The 15,170-nt window shown below is 36.2% G+C and overlaps 1 protein-coding gene across 1 annotated transcript in view; it reads left to right on the plus strand.

Annotated features, from left to right (window-relative positions):
- Window positions 1–15,170, plus strand: part of ABI3BP (ABI family, member 3 (NESH) binding protein) — a 151,244-nt gene that overhangs the window by 25,596 nt on the left and 110,478 nt on the right. The window contains exons 4-5 of the mRNA XM_010567665.1: window positions 9,238–9,419; window positions 12,619–12,680. Of these exons, the coding sequence (XP_010565967.1) occupies window positions 9,238–9,419; window positions 12,619–12,680 (244 nt within the window). The remainder of the gene's footprint in view (window positions 1–9,237; window positions 9,420–12,618; window positions 12,681–15,170) is intronic.

The following is a 15,170-nucleotide window of genomic DNA, read 5'->3' on the forward strand; positions in this document are numbered from 1 at the left end:
TAAGTCTTCCTGTGCTGTGGTAGGGGAGTAATGCCTTGTTTTAATGCTATTTGATTTTTGTTTCCTCTATTTGGTCTTAGCACTACACTGCTTTCCTCATACTGATACAGTACAGCTTTCATTAATTTTCTGTTGTAAGTAAAAGATCACTTCTACTATAACACTTTTGTTTTGCTGTAATTATTTAATGAGTGGTACAGTAGGTGGGGAACTCAGGAAGACTCACCAAGTAGCAGTCTCAAGACAAGTCATAGTGCTGAGTAGCTTCTCAGTTAACTGCATCATTACATTTGAAGTAACTCTTGGCAGATGAGTAAAATTCATCTGCTGCGATTATTCAATTTGTAATACAGGTGCTTTTCCTGCTCTGTCATTTTGGTGTTCTCTTTGTGTTCTTCCTTTTATGACAGAAGAAATTTTTTGTCTTCATTTACATAGTTTGAAGCTCCATTCAACTCAGCAGCTTTTTGTAAAACCAAGAAGAAACTTTGTTCACCCATATTTGGGGTGCATCTACATCTGGTTTGCAGCTATCATCTTTCTTTTTTATTTTAATGCATCTTTGCATAATTGAGAACACTTTATTTCCCCCTATCTATCTAATTTTGTAGCTGTCAAATTTAGACTTGAATCTGCTTACTTTGGTGTTGATAATAAAACTCCCATTGATACCATTAAACTGGATGTCAAACACAGATTATGTTAAAAAAAACAACCCATGTAGCCAATATGACCTTTTTCTTACTTCCCAAAAGTTGTGGAATAACCCTTTTCAAGCTTCAGAAATTTCTCATGAACAAATTTGGGCCTTCATCACCAATCAGAATTTCAAACAATATTGAAAAAAAATTAATGTTTATTGGGAAATTGTTGTGGAATATTGGGAAGTGTTGAAGCATGTAATTTAATTGGTTTTTTTTCAGTAGAAATAAAAGTTGGGTTAGGCTTAAATTTTGCTTTCTCAATCAAGAAAGCAGCAAGTATTTTCCTACAGATAGAAATCAAAGAAATGAGCTGATCATGGAGGAGCGTGTAAAATGTTCTGGCCCCATAACGACTTTTAGCACCATTTTTACCTTGGAACTTATCCTCTCTGTGTGCTGTGTCAGCACCAAAGTTACAGCACCCATTGTGCAATGGGAAGGAAGAACACTTCAGAAGAAGCCCATGTCCTGTATGAATCTACCTGGAGATTCAAGGCATATGGTGCCTACCACAATGCCTTCATCAGCTTTGGGTTTTCTCCTCAGTAACTGAATATTCTTGGTGGACATTCATTGACTTAAAGTTTGCACAAACTCTTTTAACATAGTACGTAATGTTTTCCACTTAGTGCAGTGATATGGGTGTCTTGCTACGTTTAGAATAAATTCTATATGTTTGCTACTCTAGTGTGAGACTTGCTTTTACCGTGTCTTTCTGTCAAGTAATGGTATGCACCTCCCAAAATTCTGGTTCTTTAGTTAAGTGTTGTTTAGTCCAGTTAGCTGATTCCTCTCAGGTGTTTACTTTTAATGTGCCCTCCATTTTAGTGAAATGTTGTCAGGCTGTACTGGAGTACCACCTATGTATTTCCCTTTTGCCTCCATAAGAGGACTTGCCTGTAAGAGTTGTATTGCTCATTTTGTTTGAATATCTCCCTGTACTTCAACTCTGAAGATACACTGACACTCATGAGTAGCTAGTTTAAAAACACTTATATCAAATTGCAAACAGTAATATAAAAGTATGGGTATATAAGCAAGTTTCTATTTTGCGATCAAGCATAGCAATAAAGCTAATGAAGAAAAAAAAATTACTCTAGGTGGTCCTCTTATTTTGTTTACTTTTACTGGACCAAAATGCTTGTGATTTGTATAAATGATGAGAACAGTTCTCCACATGACCGTGGTGTGTATTTCTGTAATTCCAAGCAGAGATTGGATTGAAATGTATTTCTAGTCAGTGTATAGAAGAAAAATTATTAATTTATGATAATAATTTGAATGATAATTGATAATGTATGATAAGAAAAAAATAGGAAGTAGCCCATCCTTAACAAGTTAGCATCGTGTTAAAAGTACAAGACTTAGTCAGATAATGGATTCATCAACATTTGTATCTATTGCAGGGACAGTCTACTTCACTTGATCCTTTTTCATCTGGCATGTTCTCCTTACTGTGACATGTTGAAACGTACTGTTAATCATCTTCAAGACTGCTGTATAGTGACTAACCTTTAATCTTTGACATTGGCAGTATGTGGCAATTATGACCTCTTAACTCAGTTCTGTCAGCTAATATCCCACCAAGTTTTAGATTTGTAACTCTGTATGACCTGAAATGGAGTCACTGTTCTTGGCCTTAGATTTTGCCATCTCCGGATGGACGTTAGGCTTTTGTACAAATGTTGCATAACATAAGTTAGTTGAATAGGTTACTGACTCAGAAGATGAAAACCATATGGAACAGCATGGATCTGTTGGCCAAGATTTTCTCTAGTGTGAGTCTGACCTCCATGGGATATTCCTTAGAAGATCTGGTTTTGTGAGCAAATGAATTTTGAATAAGAGATGCCGTGTTCTCAAAGAGCATTGGTATCTTTTACTGCTTCAGTGAAATTATTGCTTGCTTATTGAGGGTACATAGTGTTCTTCTGTACCTATGAAATGCTTTTTAAGAAACTCCCGTGAAGAAAAAGTTCCCATGCCCTTTTTTGACAAACCATTCTTTGGTTGCTTAACTCTCTAGAGATTAAGGGCATAAACCAATAGAGTGCTACATATTTCCTGCAAGACAACCCCAAACCCTAATTCCTTGTGGAAGCAAAGATAATTGCTGCTATTTGCGTGGACCAAAGTTCTTTGCAAGGTCAAATTTTAAAGCCTCCTTCAAGTGGCTATCATCTCTGGTCACAGCCGTAGCGCTAGAATGCAAAACAAGATGAAACAAAAAGACCCAAACTAGAAAACTCAAGCGATTAGTTTTATGTAACTGATGAAAACTACATAACACCAGAAAGGTTCCACCAACAATGTGGGGTTAGCTTTCTCAGCATCTTCTGTAAGACACCAGTATGAGGTAGTTGATGCGGGAGGATGGCCAAGTCATGATAGCCTGGTGCACAGTCATGTTCAGTTCCTTTTTATATTTACAACAGAGTAGAAAGACTTGTTTCCTCTCTGCCCTTCAATGTTCAAACAACCATTAGTGGACAGAGCTGTCATAGTAATTAACATACTGGGACTATGTTTACTGTCCATTTAGGCCTGAAAACCAGAGTATAGACTATTGCATAGACTTTTTTTGGCCTTTCCTTTGGTTAGAACAACTCCACAGATCCCAAAACAGAGCAGGGGGTAGAAAAATGCAGAGTTTGACCTTCAGTTCTTTAGGAGGGGGAGTCAGGGGAACGAACAGAAAATGTTTTTACCATGCAAGACAAAAACAGGGTTTGTAGATAGAATACTTTAGTTTACTGTATCGAGTGGATTGTATGGAAAAAACAACATGCTTTCAGATACATGTGAAATAGAAATTTAAAACCTGAACATATGGGTTTTTTCATGAACTATATCTAAGTTAAGAACTTTGAAAAATCCACGTTTATATTGTTTAAGTTTGTTTGCCCATGATTTAAATTTCCTAATGTCATATTTGCAAGTAGTACAGACTGTGTTTTGCTTAATTTTTATCTGATGCTTAAAAAAAAATAAATAAGAAAAATAGAGAGAGAGAGGGAAAAACAGAGAAGAATCCATACTTACTCTTTATGTTGTACAGCACATAGAAGTAGGGTTTTTAAACCCCTAAATTGAGAAAGATAATGTGCATGCATCTCTTTTTGTGCCTGTCTACAAATCTGTGTCACTATGCAGCTGCATTTTGTTGCAAATGTCATAGAAAATGTATTTTAAACTTAGCAGAATTCCTTAAGGAAAACATGCTGCAGTAAATAGAATTCTTGAGTTTCAGATGTTTTTGAGTTACTGCTGTTGGAGTATAGGCTAAAAGCTTGTTTAAACATGGAAAGATTTCTTGGTGGTCAGCCTCTCATTCTTCAGAACCTCTAACTCTTCAATTAATTTCAGTCTTTCTACTAAAAAATTTAAGTGATAGAAGTGAATGTTAGTGATCATGTAAAAGTGAAAACTAAATTAGAAAGTGCTTTGCAAACTTAACTGGTAGCCATCAGCAATGTAATTCTTTCCATCCTTTTATATATGTCAGTGTCTGTTACTTCAAAGTAAACTTGGCAACAAAAAGGAAACAATATAATCAACTTCATGTGCCAATTTGTGAAACACTCAGTATCTGAAAAATCATAGTTCAAACCATTTCTTTTATTAATTTCTAACACTAAATGGATGCTGTGCTTCTAATGAAGTCTGACTATAAACAAATAAATACTTATGTATGGTAATAGTCTTTTTTTTTAAATCTGACTACATTCCTATGCACAAAAGTACAGTAAGTTTTACAATCTTTTATCTATGTCAACACGAAATCACAGAGCAGGAATGTTCTTATAACTCCAAGGCTTAATTGTTTGTTTAGTGTTATGTGTGACTAAAATAGTCACGATTAAATTGTTTGGAGTTTTGGTTTGGATCTCGTTCCAAATGAACCCATGATATTTATACAAACTGACCTAGTCTGGAAATCTCATAAAACCATCTGCCTTATAAGATTTCCAGTATCTAATTGTTTGTGCCCAAATATTTGACTGTGCAAGCATTTTCTGGGAATCTGGCTGAAAAGAGATTTGGTTAACAATTGGAAAAATAGCACTGGAATTCTTGGCAACACAGTGTCATTCATGCTGATGTATGAAAACTTAATGTTTTGCCTATCCATCCTAGAATTTTGCTTCTCTTAGCAGTGAGCAAGATTTTCTTCATTTCAAAAGCAAAAACCCTGTGGGCTGATTATTTAAAATGGTCATCATATTTTGATTTCTTGTGTAATAAAAAGGCTAGCTCTAAGGTAAGAAGGAAAAGGTTTCACTGCCCTGCATTGTGGAGTTTAAAAAAAAAAGCCTATGTTAAGTGAACATAGAAAGGATAGAAACATCCTTTTGTATCGGGCTGATAGCCTTTTACATAGACTTTGCAGATAGAGTAATCACTACAGTGGTTGGCCTATGGAGTAATATTGTACTCTTGTGGTTTCCTTTAAATTATGAGATTGGTTTTGCTGCTTTTATTTCTGCCATTATTTCACATTTTGTGTGCATCATAGGTGGAGGCAAGTGAAGTCAGAATATTGTAAAAGACTACTTAAAGCTCTTTAATGTAGAGAGAGTTTCAAGAATGCAAACATTAAACATAGCATGGTGTTGCACAAACGCATATGGAGAGAGGCAGTCTTGGCGAATGTAAGCTTTTTATTTCTTTCCTGTGGTTATTGGTTTTTTTGGTTGGCTTTATTACATCAATTAACTAAGCAGAACAGTACCCCTCACCTGCTCGTGCCACCTTCTGTTTAAATTGCTGGAGCTCATTATCCTTTCAGTTGTCTAGTAAAAAGAGAGGAGGTGAAATTTCTCTACAGTCCCCATGGTGGTTTGCTTGGAGGTATCTTTAATAAGTGAAACATTGCCTGTTAGGGAGAGAGGAGGAGAGATTAAGTTTTATGGAGCTTAACAAAAGAGCACTAATGTTTTATAGAGCACTAGCTGGAAAAGAATTGAAGTGAACCCTGAAATCTTTTGATTAGTATTTGTGGTAAATAGGAATACAAGTGTTAGTCAATAAACTAATGTACCCTTTTCATATTCCCCACCAAAACAAATAAAGAATCAAAAGCAGTTAAATATTGCCATGTCTTTGTACATGCTGAGAATCTAGATTAAAATAAATTCTTACCCAGTGTAGCTGGGTGTGCCACCTCCTTGCTGAAACATCAAACTAACATTCATAGCTGTTAATAGCATTCCCGGGACTGTTCCAGTTAGACTTTACTTGAATAGTGTATTGCTTTCATATTAGCTATTAGGGTCCTGCAGTATGTGATTGGTTTTTCATATTCTTACCTCACAGAGATAACAGGAAGTGTTTTATCTGAGACATAGTCTAGTGTATCTTTCCGAAGCACTACGTGAGTGTGGCTGTACTCCGTTTCAGCCTGCCTTCTATCATTTTGGGGAGGAATCTATGGAGACGTGTCTCTTAAGTGTTTGCAATCCAGGACAAGCAGTTTTACAGCTTCTGATACACATAGCAGGCCAGCTGCGCAGATTTTTTGTGTGTATGTCACTGCCACAAAGGGATTTATATACGCAAGTGGTGACTGGATTTTATGGCTTTCTCGTGTCTTCAATTATATGTGTTGATGGTTTGATACTGTATTTTTTCTGCAAGGAGGGTTTGAAAAAGGAGAAATTAAAATGACAACAGAATTTAATCAGTAGAATGTTCTCAGGCAGGCACTGAAATTACACTGTGTTTGGCAGCTTGTTGGTCTGGTTTAACAATGAATTGTTCTTTGATGACAAAACTTGGCATTTCTGAATTTATACTCTATAAACTAAAATGGTTGCATTTCCCCAAAAGTGCATGTTGTTTACAATTTGGATATTTTTAATACTCAAACGATTGTGGCTTGCATATTATTAAATTGAACTTCATTTTGGTTGCTTTTTATTGAAATGGTTGAGGAAATTCTATCATTGCAGTCAGTGTTTTTAGTACTCATTGTGGCAAGTTTCCACTGAAATAATTACACCCTTGGTGAAGTCTTTACAGACTTGGAATCTTGGAGTTGAGAGCACGTTTCTTCTATGCTATATGTTTCTATTTCTAATGGCATAGTTTGGCACAACTATGAAAATCTTCTTGTCAGATTTTTTAATAGTCTTGAATTTTAATGAAGGATGTTTTTTGACGTAAAACTGTTCTTGGTATTTTAATTCATGTTAGGGAGAAGGAATTTGCAGGTGTGGAGACAGTATTAAAAAACAGAACATTTCTGCAGTAGAAGCAAGTAGGAGCAGCCACTTAAAAGCCTATTCATTGTGAACAAGTTTTTCGTGGTTTTTTTTCCTCCTCATTTCTGATGCAGCTATTAATTTAGACTGTTCAATAACTGAAATGTGTCAGTATACTGTTTTCTTTCCATCACATACAATCACTTTATTTCTACCCCATTGAACTAAAACAGGTAGGAAAAGGTAAGGATGAAGATGACAACGAATGAAATTTCCTCTTTCTGGCAAGCTGGGAAGAAGATGACTACTTCTATTTGTGATTCACATCTTGATTATAGATCTGTCTATACCTATTCTAAATCCCATACCAAGAGACTGTATGGGGTCCAGTAAGATGCATTTATGTTGCAGATGGGATTTGTTTATTACTGTTACGTCCTTTGCAAGATAGTGACAGAGATTTCAAGTAAGCTTTTCTTGTCTGTTAATGTCTGTAGGACGATGTATGAAAGGATTAAGAGGATAAAGGAGGAGGAATTTTCCTCATTTTAGTGTTGCCAATAATTTCTTGTTAAAAACGTTCTTTGTCAGTCCAACTGATAGTTAGATCTATTGCTTGACATATGAAATTTGAGTAGAGCACAGCTCACAGAAGTCAGGATCCAGGAATCGGTAAGAAGAGAGAGGATATTCCTCACTTAACTGCATTTCTTTCCTTTCCTAGGTTTGGGTTAGCGTATGGCTTGTTTTGAATGCAAAGTAGTACAGCTAATGAAGAAAGCTATGTGAGCCAACATAAATATTAATTTTGTAACCCAGTGGAATACCTGGATGAGCTGAATTGTAGCAACTAAAACAGGAGAACCTATATTTTTGCTGCCAAGAAAACAAATTTGACAGTTATAAGATAAAATATGTAAACGAAGTGAATCTTCCTGTATGAAAACATTTTCCATGATTGGCACTTGCCTTGTCTTAGGTTGCGTGTTAACAATGAAGTAGGAACTTCCCTGTACTCAACAGTCATCTTTCACATATACTCTGCTCTGGAAGTGCTCTTCTATAATTGGCAAAAGCAACTTTATGCATTGACAGTACTATATTTGGTCAATTAGGTCATTTTAATCTGGACCTTTGATACCTTTTCAGTTGATTAAAGAACCTTTTTTTGATTGTTTTCTTAAGGTCCCTTCCTTTCTCTCCATATATTTTCCTATATAATACCTGGCTTAAATCTCACAACCCAAATTTCTTATTCTTTTTGCTTCTGAATGATTCTTCAGCAAGTGCCTGGGGTTTTAGAGTTGTGTTTGTTTTATGGCTTTAATGTGCTCTATTGAAGTGTGGAAAAATACAATTGGATGGAATTCATCCTTTTTTAGCCGATGTAAATGTAAGGTGGATATGGACAATGGATATGCTTTATTTACATTATGTGTAACAATTTCCAATAATACTTGGATTAAAAAGTTGCCAAATCTCTCTGAGATCTGTTTTTACAAAAACAGAAAACCCCACCCCATTCTGGCAGTGATTCAGCATGTATATTGAAGATGAGACTGTAGCAGGCAGTGGAGTTCTTTAACTCTCACAATTTACATTGCATTATTTTACACTGGTTAGCATTGCAGTCATACTTTTTCAGGGTGGTGCTGCTTGATTTAGTTGGGCAATTTCTGTAGAAATGTTTTTTAATTTCATAATCTGTTAGCATTCATCACATTATTGATTTAAACTGCTGAAAGTAATGTCTTGGTTTACTTTCTTGTTTGAAGTGTGGGCAATACATAATGGGATCACTGAATGAGGAATGTATTATATAAATGTCAACTATTACTGGTTTTCCCTTGAGAATATTTTTGGACTAATTTTGAGGGGAACACCTTCCCCTGGACGGATATAGAAGATTTTGAGAAATTGGTTGAGGCTTCATGGCTAATAGACTCATGATTCAGTTGACTAATTCTGGCATATGTCAGAATCACAGGAACTGCTTGCAAAATGAGCTTGCAGTTTGTGGTCAGAACCTCACATGCATGGTTGTTTGTGAATAAGACCACTGTTCTTTTGCTCTTTGTATAATACTCCTGATTTTGGGATGTGTATGATGGGGAGCATATATGTATCTAGGAGATGACTGGGCTAGCACTACTTTTGCAGGGAAGATATCCTGGCTTTTCTGATATTTGATAACCGTAAGGGGCCAGAAAGAACAATAAAAATGGTGGGTAGAAGTTATTTTAGTAATTCCTAACAAAAATGGTTGTAGTGAGTTTCTTTGTGAAGGAAATCTTTTGTTTTGTTTTGTTTTGTTTTGTTTTGTTGAGCAGGTTCTATACAGTTCGCTACAGAGAAAAGGGTAAAGACAAGAAATGGGTTTTTCAGCTTTGCCCAGTTACAGAGACGGTGGTGGACAATCTGAAGCCAAACACAATTTATGAATTTGGAGTTAAAGACAACGTAGAGGATAGTATTTGGAGCAAGACTTTCAATCATAAGACAGTTCTGTCTAGTAAGTATGTGACAATAATTAATCAAATAGCTACTCAGTTTGACAGTATTTTTTCCTCTATTGTGGTGTTACTTAAATTAAGCTACTGATCAGGTTTTCATTGTTTAAATGCTATCCCTTATGCCCGTAATAAATTCTTTTAGGAATAGGTGAAAACTAGAAGTAGTTTGTGTTTGAAAAACTGCCACCTACTCTTCTGAAAGGTGTTCTCTCGTTGCAAATAGTAGAGGATCTGCTGCAGGTTGATGGAACTCTAACAGTGATTAGTTTAGATACACATAAAGTGTTCAGTATGTATGTTTATATTTCTGTCTGGATTCCAAGCTTTTTCCTTGGGCCTTGAATAATAAGATCATTACTAATTTGAGTTCATGGAAAGTATTATCGTTGTTTGAATCTTCTTTTATATCTGCTTTTATGTTCAAGCTGCCTAAAAGCTAGACAGGGCCTGTCCTATCCAGCATGCATCACAATGAGCTCTTTATGACTCTGCTGGAAAGTTGAATTTGAAGCTAGTTTTCAGTCAAGGAATTATAGAAATTGTGGTTGAAGCATGTGCTTTCACGTATGCTTTTGTTTGGGTTTTCATGGGGGCAGTGTATGGCATCTCTGGCTGTTCTCTCAGTCATATTTTAAGCTATTTCTCCAAAGTTCCAAGACAATGCAGACAACGTGACATCAAATTAACCCTTGAAAGAACACGTACTGCTCAAAGAATCACTGCTATCAGTGGAGGAAATACACAGCAGCAGAGTCTTCCTGCCTTTAAAGAGAGGAAGAGAGGACTTAACAGACATTGTCCAATTTCATTTATTTTCCTCAAGCATTTACATAAAGGTATTTCTGAGCATGATGTTTGTCAGAAGATGCTGCAAACTCCTATGCTCAGTATTTCTAGCTTGACTTGAAATGTGAAGAATGGGAATTCTCATAAGAGGGCCTTATTCATATGAGATTTGCAGATGAAATTTGATTTGGACCTCGGTTTCAAGTTGTAGGCGAGTTACACAGCTCGATATACTTGATGATAAGGGAGGCAAGCAGTAGGGTGGCTTGTAACACTGCAAAAGCCCTCATACTCCCTAATAAAGAACTTTACTGGCCTTCGTCATAAATTAGAAAGGTGTAACTTTGAAGTACCTGCCCAGTGCCCATAGAGTCATTTTAGCAGTCCAGAATAATACCATCATTATACCATGAGCTTAGAGTGGAGAATGGTGGTAGTCTTTTCCCACACCTGCCTCACAAAAAGAAACTCTGCTTCACAGCTCTAAAGAAGGCTTACTAAATGGCTGTTTTCCCTACATTTTAAACATTTTAAAGTCATCTGTAGAGCAAGTGCTGGAATATATTTGAGCGCTTAAAATAAGAGGGAATAAAGAGTGTATAGTGTTATTGTTTAATACTATGTTCGGGGCTGACTGAAATGTCCACTGGCATCACCAAATTTGCTGTTTGTATCTAATGTATTTCTAAATGCTGTTTCTTACAAACAGCATACATTTTTGATAGGCCAGGAGAATCATTCTTGTAAATTATGGAGACAGATTGAGTTTGGTTGAAAGATACTTTCTTGTAAGAGTTCATATTCTATTTAGCTGAGATTTCTTTTTCCTAGAATGTAGACTTGTGTATTCAGTGGATGCTTCTGCAGGAACTAAATCCAGGGAGCTTGCTATTACCCTGTATGTCTACATTCTGGTCTACTGATAAAATGCCTTCTAATTGGAAAGTTGTCAGCTCTTTTCAGATTCAAGCCTTTCATATTGTCAGTGCATAGTAGGTAGATACATAAACTGTGAACAGTAAACATAAAGTGAACATTTATTACAAATTTGTATCCGTCTGTCTGCATAGGAGTTTACCAATCAGCACAAATGGCCACCTTTTTTCTGTTTTAATTTACTGTCTTGTAGCAACTCAAGGTCTTTTCATATACTATGAAGCATCTCAACCTAAACCAAACATCCTTCACTGTAAATTCTCTCCTCACTGAAGAATATCTAAATTACTATAAACTGAAATTCCTGTTGCATGTTCTTGTATTTGTTGAATCCACAGGCCAAATTTTTGTTATACACTAAACATGTTGAGGGGGGGTTGGGAGGAGAATCTGGTTTTAATTCATGATTTGAGGAAGACATAAAAGGCATGGCAAATATTCAACATTTATTTAACCCAAATTTATCAAAAAAGATGAAAGTAGATTATTTCTGACCATCTTAACATGATTTTCTCATTAACTCAGTGTGAAACTTTTGTCAGTTTTCCTTTATCTTTAGGCCAATAGTAGGTCTGTTCCTGAGAAGTATCGAGCACTTTGAAAGATTTTTTTCAGGATAGTGTGTCAGCTTAAATGTCTCTCAATTGATATTTCTTTATAATTGCATTTTTTTCTATTACTTGTCTGTTTTGGATGGAATTGTAAAGAAATAACGTTCAGTTTGACTCTTGTTTACTCTTGCCTGTCAATGCAAAGGGAGCAGAAAAGTGTAAAGGTGGAAGATGTAGGCAAAGTTTGAAGAAGCATCATAAGAGGTCCTGGGAGGGACTTTTTCTCCTCTGTACTTAACAGCTGCATTACAAGAAGCTCCTAATACTAAGAAGCTAAGAGAAAAAACCCAAGAGAAAAACTTCAGAGATTAAATCCATGGGTTACTTTGTTCATCTGTTGAGATAAAGGAAACCATGTCAGACTCGGTGCTGTATTGCCAGTGCTAAATGTGTATTTCTTTTAGAAGAACACACTTAAAAGCAAGACTAACTATTGGAGACCTTAAAACATGCTGCTTTTAGCCAGTCCTAGTACCAGCCTGACAGATGGGATGCAGAAATTCCTCTTCTGAGTTTCTTCCTTGCATGTTAGTGTTGTGATTATATTAATTTTATTAAAGAATCCTCTTAGGCACGTCTGACTAAGTCCCAAAGACCACTTCTGTTGTAGAACAACAAGAATACATTTCATTTCCTCTTTGTCAAAAGGTGAAGAGGAGGCCTTGCGGATGAATTAATTAATCTGGAGAAACAGGACCAAACAAAACCGTTATATGGTGTGTTTTTATACCTTGTAATTAAGCCTCCTAACTTTCTTAGCTATTGAAAAAGGTGAATAAACTTCGTTTGGTTTGCTTTGCTTTGCTCTGCTTTGGACAAAACAAAAAGTAATTCTGTATATTTATTTATCTTTCTGTCAAATTAGGTAAAAAAGTAAACGGACAACTCCAGAATATGTACAAGTTGGTACCTAATGCCCAAACACAGGTATACAAAACAGTCTTATTTTTTATACCAGATCTGTATTTTGTATGGTCAAATTTTTGCTTCTCTGTTAGAGTAAAGTGAGAAAGACATTATGGCCACAAATTGCCAATATAAAAAATCTGTTAAATCTAAGACTAGATAACCGTATGGAGAAGTGTTTATAGGTGTGGATTGATGAAATGATTAAGAACTGTAGCTGACATGATTATGTATAATGATTCCAGTTTAACAAAGATAAAGCTGATGGTTTCCATGTGTGGATTCTAAACATTCAAATTTACTTATCCCTTAGTAGTAGTCAGGTTTGTTATCATGTGATATTTGTGGTCGTCAGTTCATTTTGTGATAAGGTAGTGCTGTTATTTCATAGAGTAATCTTGTGTATACTCAAGTTCTGAAATTGTTAGTTGTCCCATTGAATTCTCTGATAGTTCTCATATGCGTGGCAAGTGTTTGCAGAACCAGAGGAAGCTGGAAAAGGCAATTTAATTTCCTTATCAAGATTGCTAGGCAGTTCATTAAATCCTTACAGGTGGCAAGGTAGCATTTTTAACTGTTTCATCAAAGCATTCAAAGATTTTTGTGAATAAACAAATAAATATCAATATTTATTCATTTCCTCATTTTTTTTTCTCATCTGGCATTTGCTGTAACAGCTGTCAAGCAAGCACGGGTGGGTTTCATGTGTTTGTGGATTCACATACACAAATACTTTTTGCTTCCAAGAGCTGAAGCAGAAATGAAGGGTCTGTAGACTGAACCTGTTAGTAGACTAGTTTTAATAGAGTGAAAAATAGACATTTTTATTGGTAACTCTTGAGCATTACCTCCTCTACTCTGAGATTAAATTGGCTTCTTCATATTTCCTTTCCTTAATTTTTCATCAAAGTGCAAGTTTCAGCAGCTAATCTTCTGGGGGTTTGTTTTTGTTTTGCTTTAAGGTACTGTCCCTGAGGTAGACTACAGGATAACTTCCCAAGAAAAGTTGTAGAAGTCCTTGTTACTTCAGATGTTTTAAAGGGTTGACTCATGAGTGATGATTATTGTAAGGGAACAATCTGTTCTTCACAGTTCTCTTCTGTCTCTAATTTTCCAAGAGCTTCCATGGTAGGAAATGGTCATGTATGGTCCCTCATTGTTGATTCTTCATATTGTAAGCGGTCTGTAATTATCAGACCTGGAATTCCTTCAGAAATCAAACCACAGTCCATTACATACATTTTCTTGTAGAAATAATTAGGTATTCATTTAGGACAGTAATACTTTAATTATAGCATTACACGCAGAGTTAGAGCAGTATAATGCTTAGGTTATTGGCAACATAGTCATGTCTCGCATTCAAGAGAAAATGTTTTATCTGTGAGTAATATGAAGCCAGTTTATTAGATATTCAAGAAGGTGCTCATCTCATTGTGTTGTTGATGAAATCAACTTTACTGTTCTTCCCATTGGTCCCATAAGCATCTTTAAAGCTACGTGTGACAGCCCAAGACCAGGTAATTCATTCTGGCATATGGAGTGCAAGCTGAGTTCCTTTATTCCTCTTAGCAAACCCTGTGTGCCAGGACCCTGACACTGTTATGCTGCTTCTGTGGAAGCAGGGATTTTATATGCAAGAGAAGTCCTGAGAAAGTGAGCTATAACAGTTTTCCAAATACTTGCACGGCTTAAGCATGAAAGGAGGACTGGAGCCAACATCTAGTCTTTTCGGTCGGCTTCACAGGGCTTAGCTCCAGAGAAGTACTGCTTTATCACCCTGTGCAGAAATATCATGAAAACATTCCGTAGATTATTCTAAAAATTCTTTTATCATTCTCACACTAGTGGTGCAAAAGTCATAAAACTAAGGCTGGGAAGCAGATAGTGGTCAGCTCTTGAGTTTACGTTATTAATTAAGTTTCCACAGTATTAGGTGGGGTATGTTTCAGTGGTGTAATCGCATTATCAGAGCAAAGACAGAGTGAGTGTTATTTAGGCCAAGCTTTGTTTATGCCTTATTTTGCTCCAAAGACACAACTGGCTCATATCAGCATGGTCCTAACCCTTCTCTGTAAGGAGACGTTTTTAAAGGCTGTTTATTAAAGCGATGTTACCGATCCATCTAGTCATTCTGCCCTTTCAACATTGGTCACATATCAGCTTGTGTTTCTTTTGGCAGGTTCATCCTTTAAGTTTGACTAAGCTCCTGGGGCTGTGAGCTACAACTAATGAGAGAGGGGAAGAAAAGGAGAGCTCTAGAGATGGTCATTCTTTTTCCCTTCATAAACAATGGGTGGTGGTAGGGTGGAGAGAATGCAGTAGAAATTTATTTCCTCTTCTGTCTGATTAGGTTCCTGTATTTTCATAATATCAGTCTGAAAGGTGGGGTCATCCTTGACTTTTCCAGCCAAAAAGCAGGACTCTTAGCTTCTATCCTTTGTTAAACTCTACAAGACAAGATACCTGCTCTTCCAAAACTTACGCAATCCAGGTTGACCGTAATGCTTCCTT

Source organism: Haliaeetus leucocephalus, unplaced genomic scaffold (assembly GCF_000737465.1).
Source record: "Haliaeetus leucocephalus isolate CR32 unplaced genomic scaffold, Haliaeetus_leucocephalus-4.0 Scaffold228, whole genome shotgun sequence".
NCBI lineage: Eukaryota > Metazoa > Chordata > Aves > Accipitriformes > Accipitridae > Haliaeetus > Haliaeetus leucocephalus.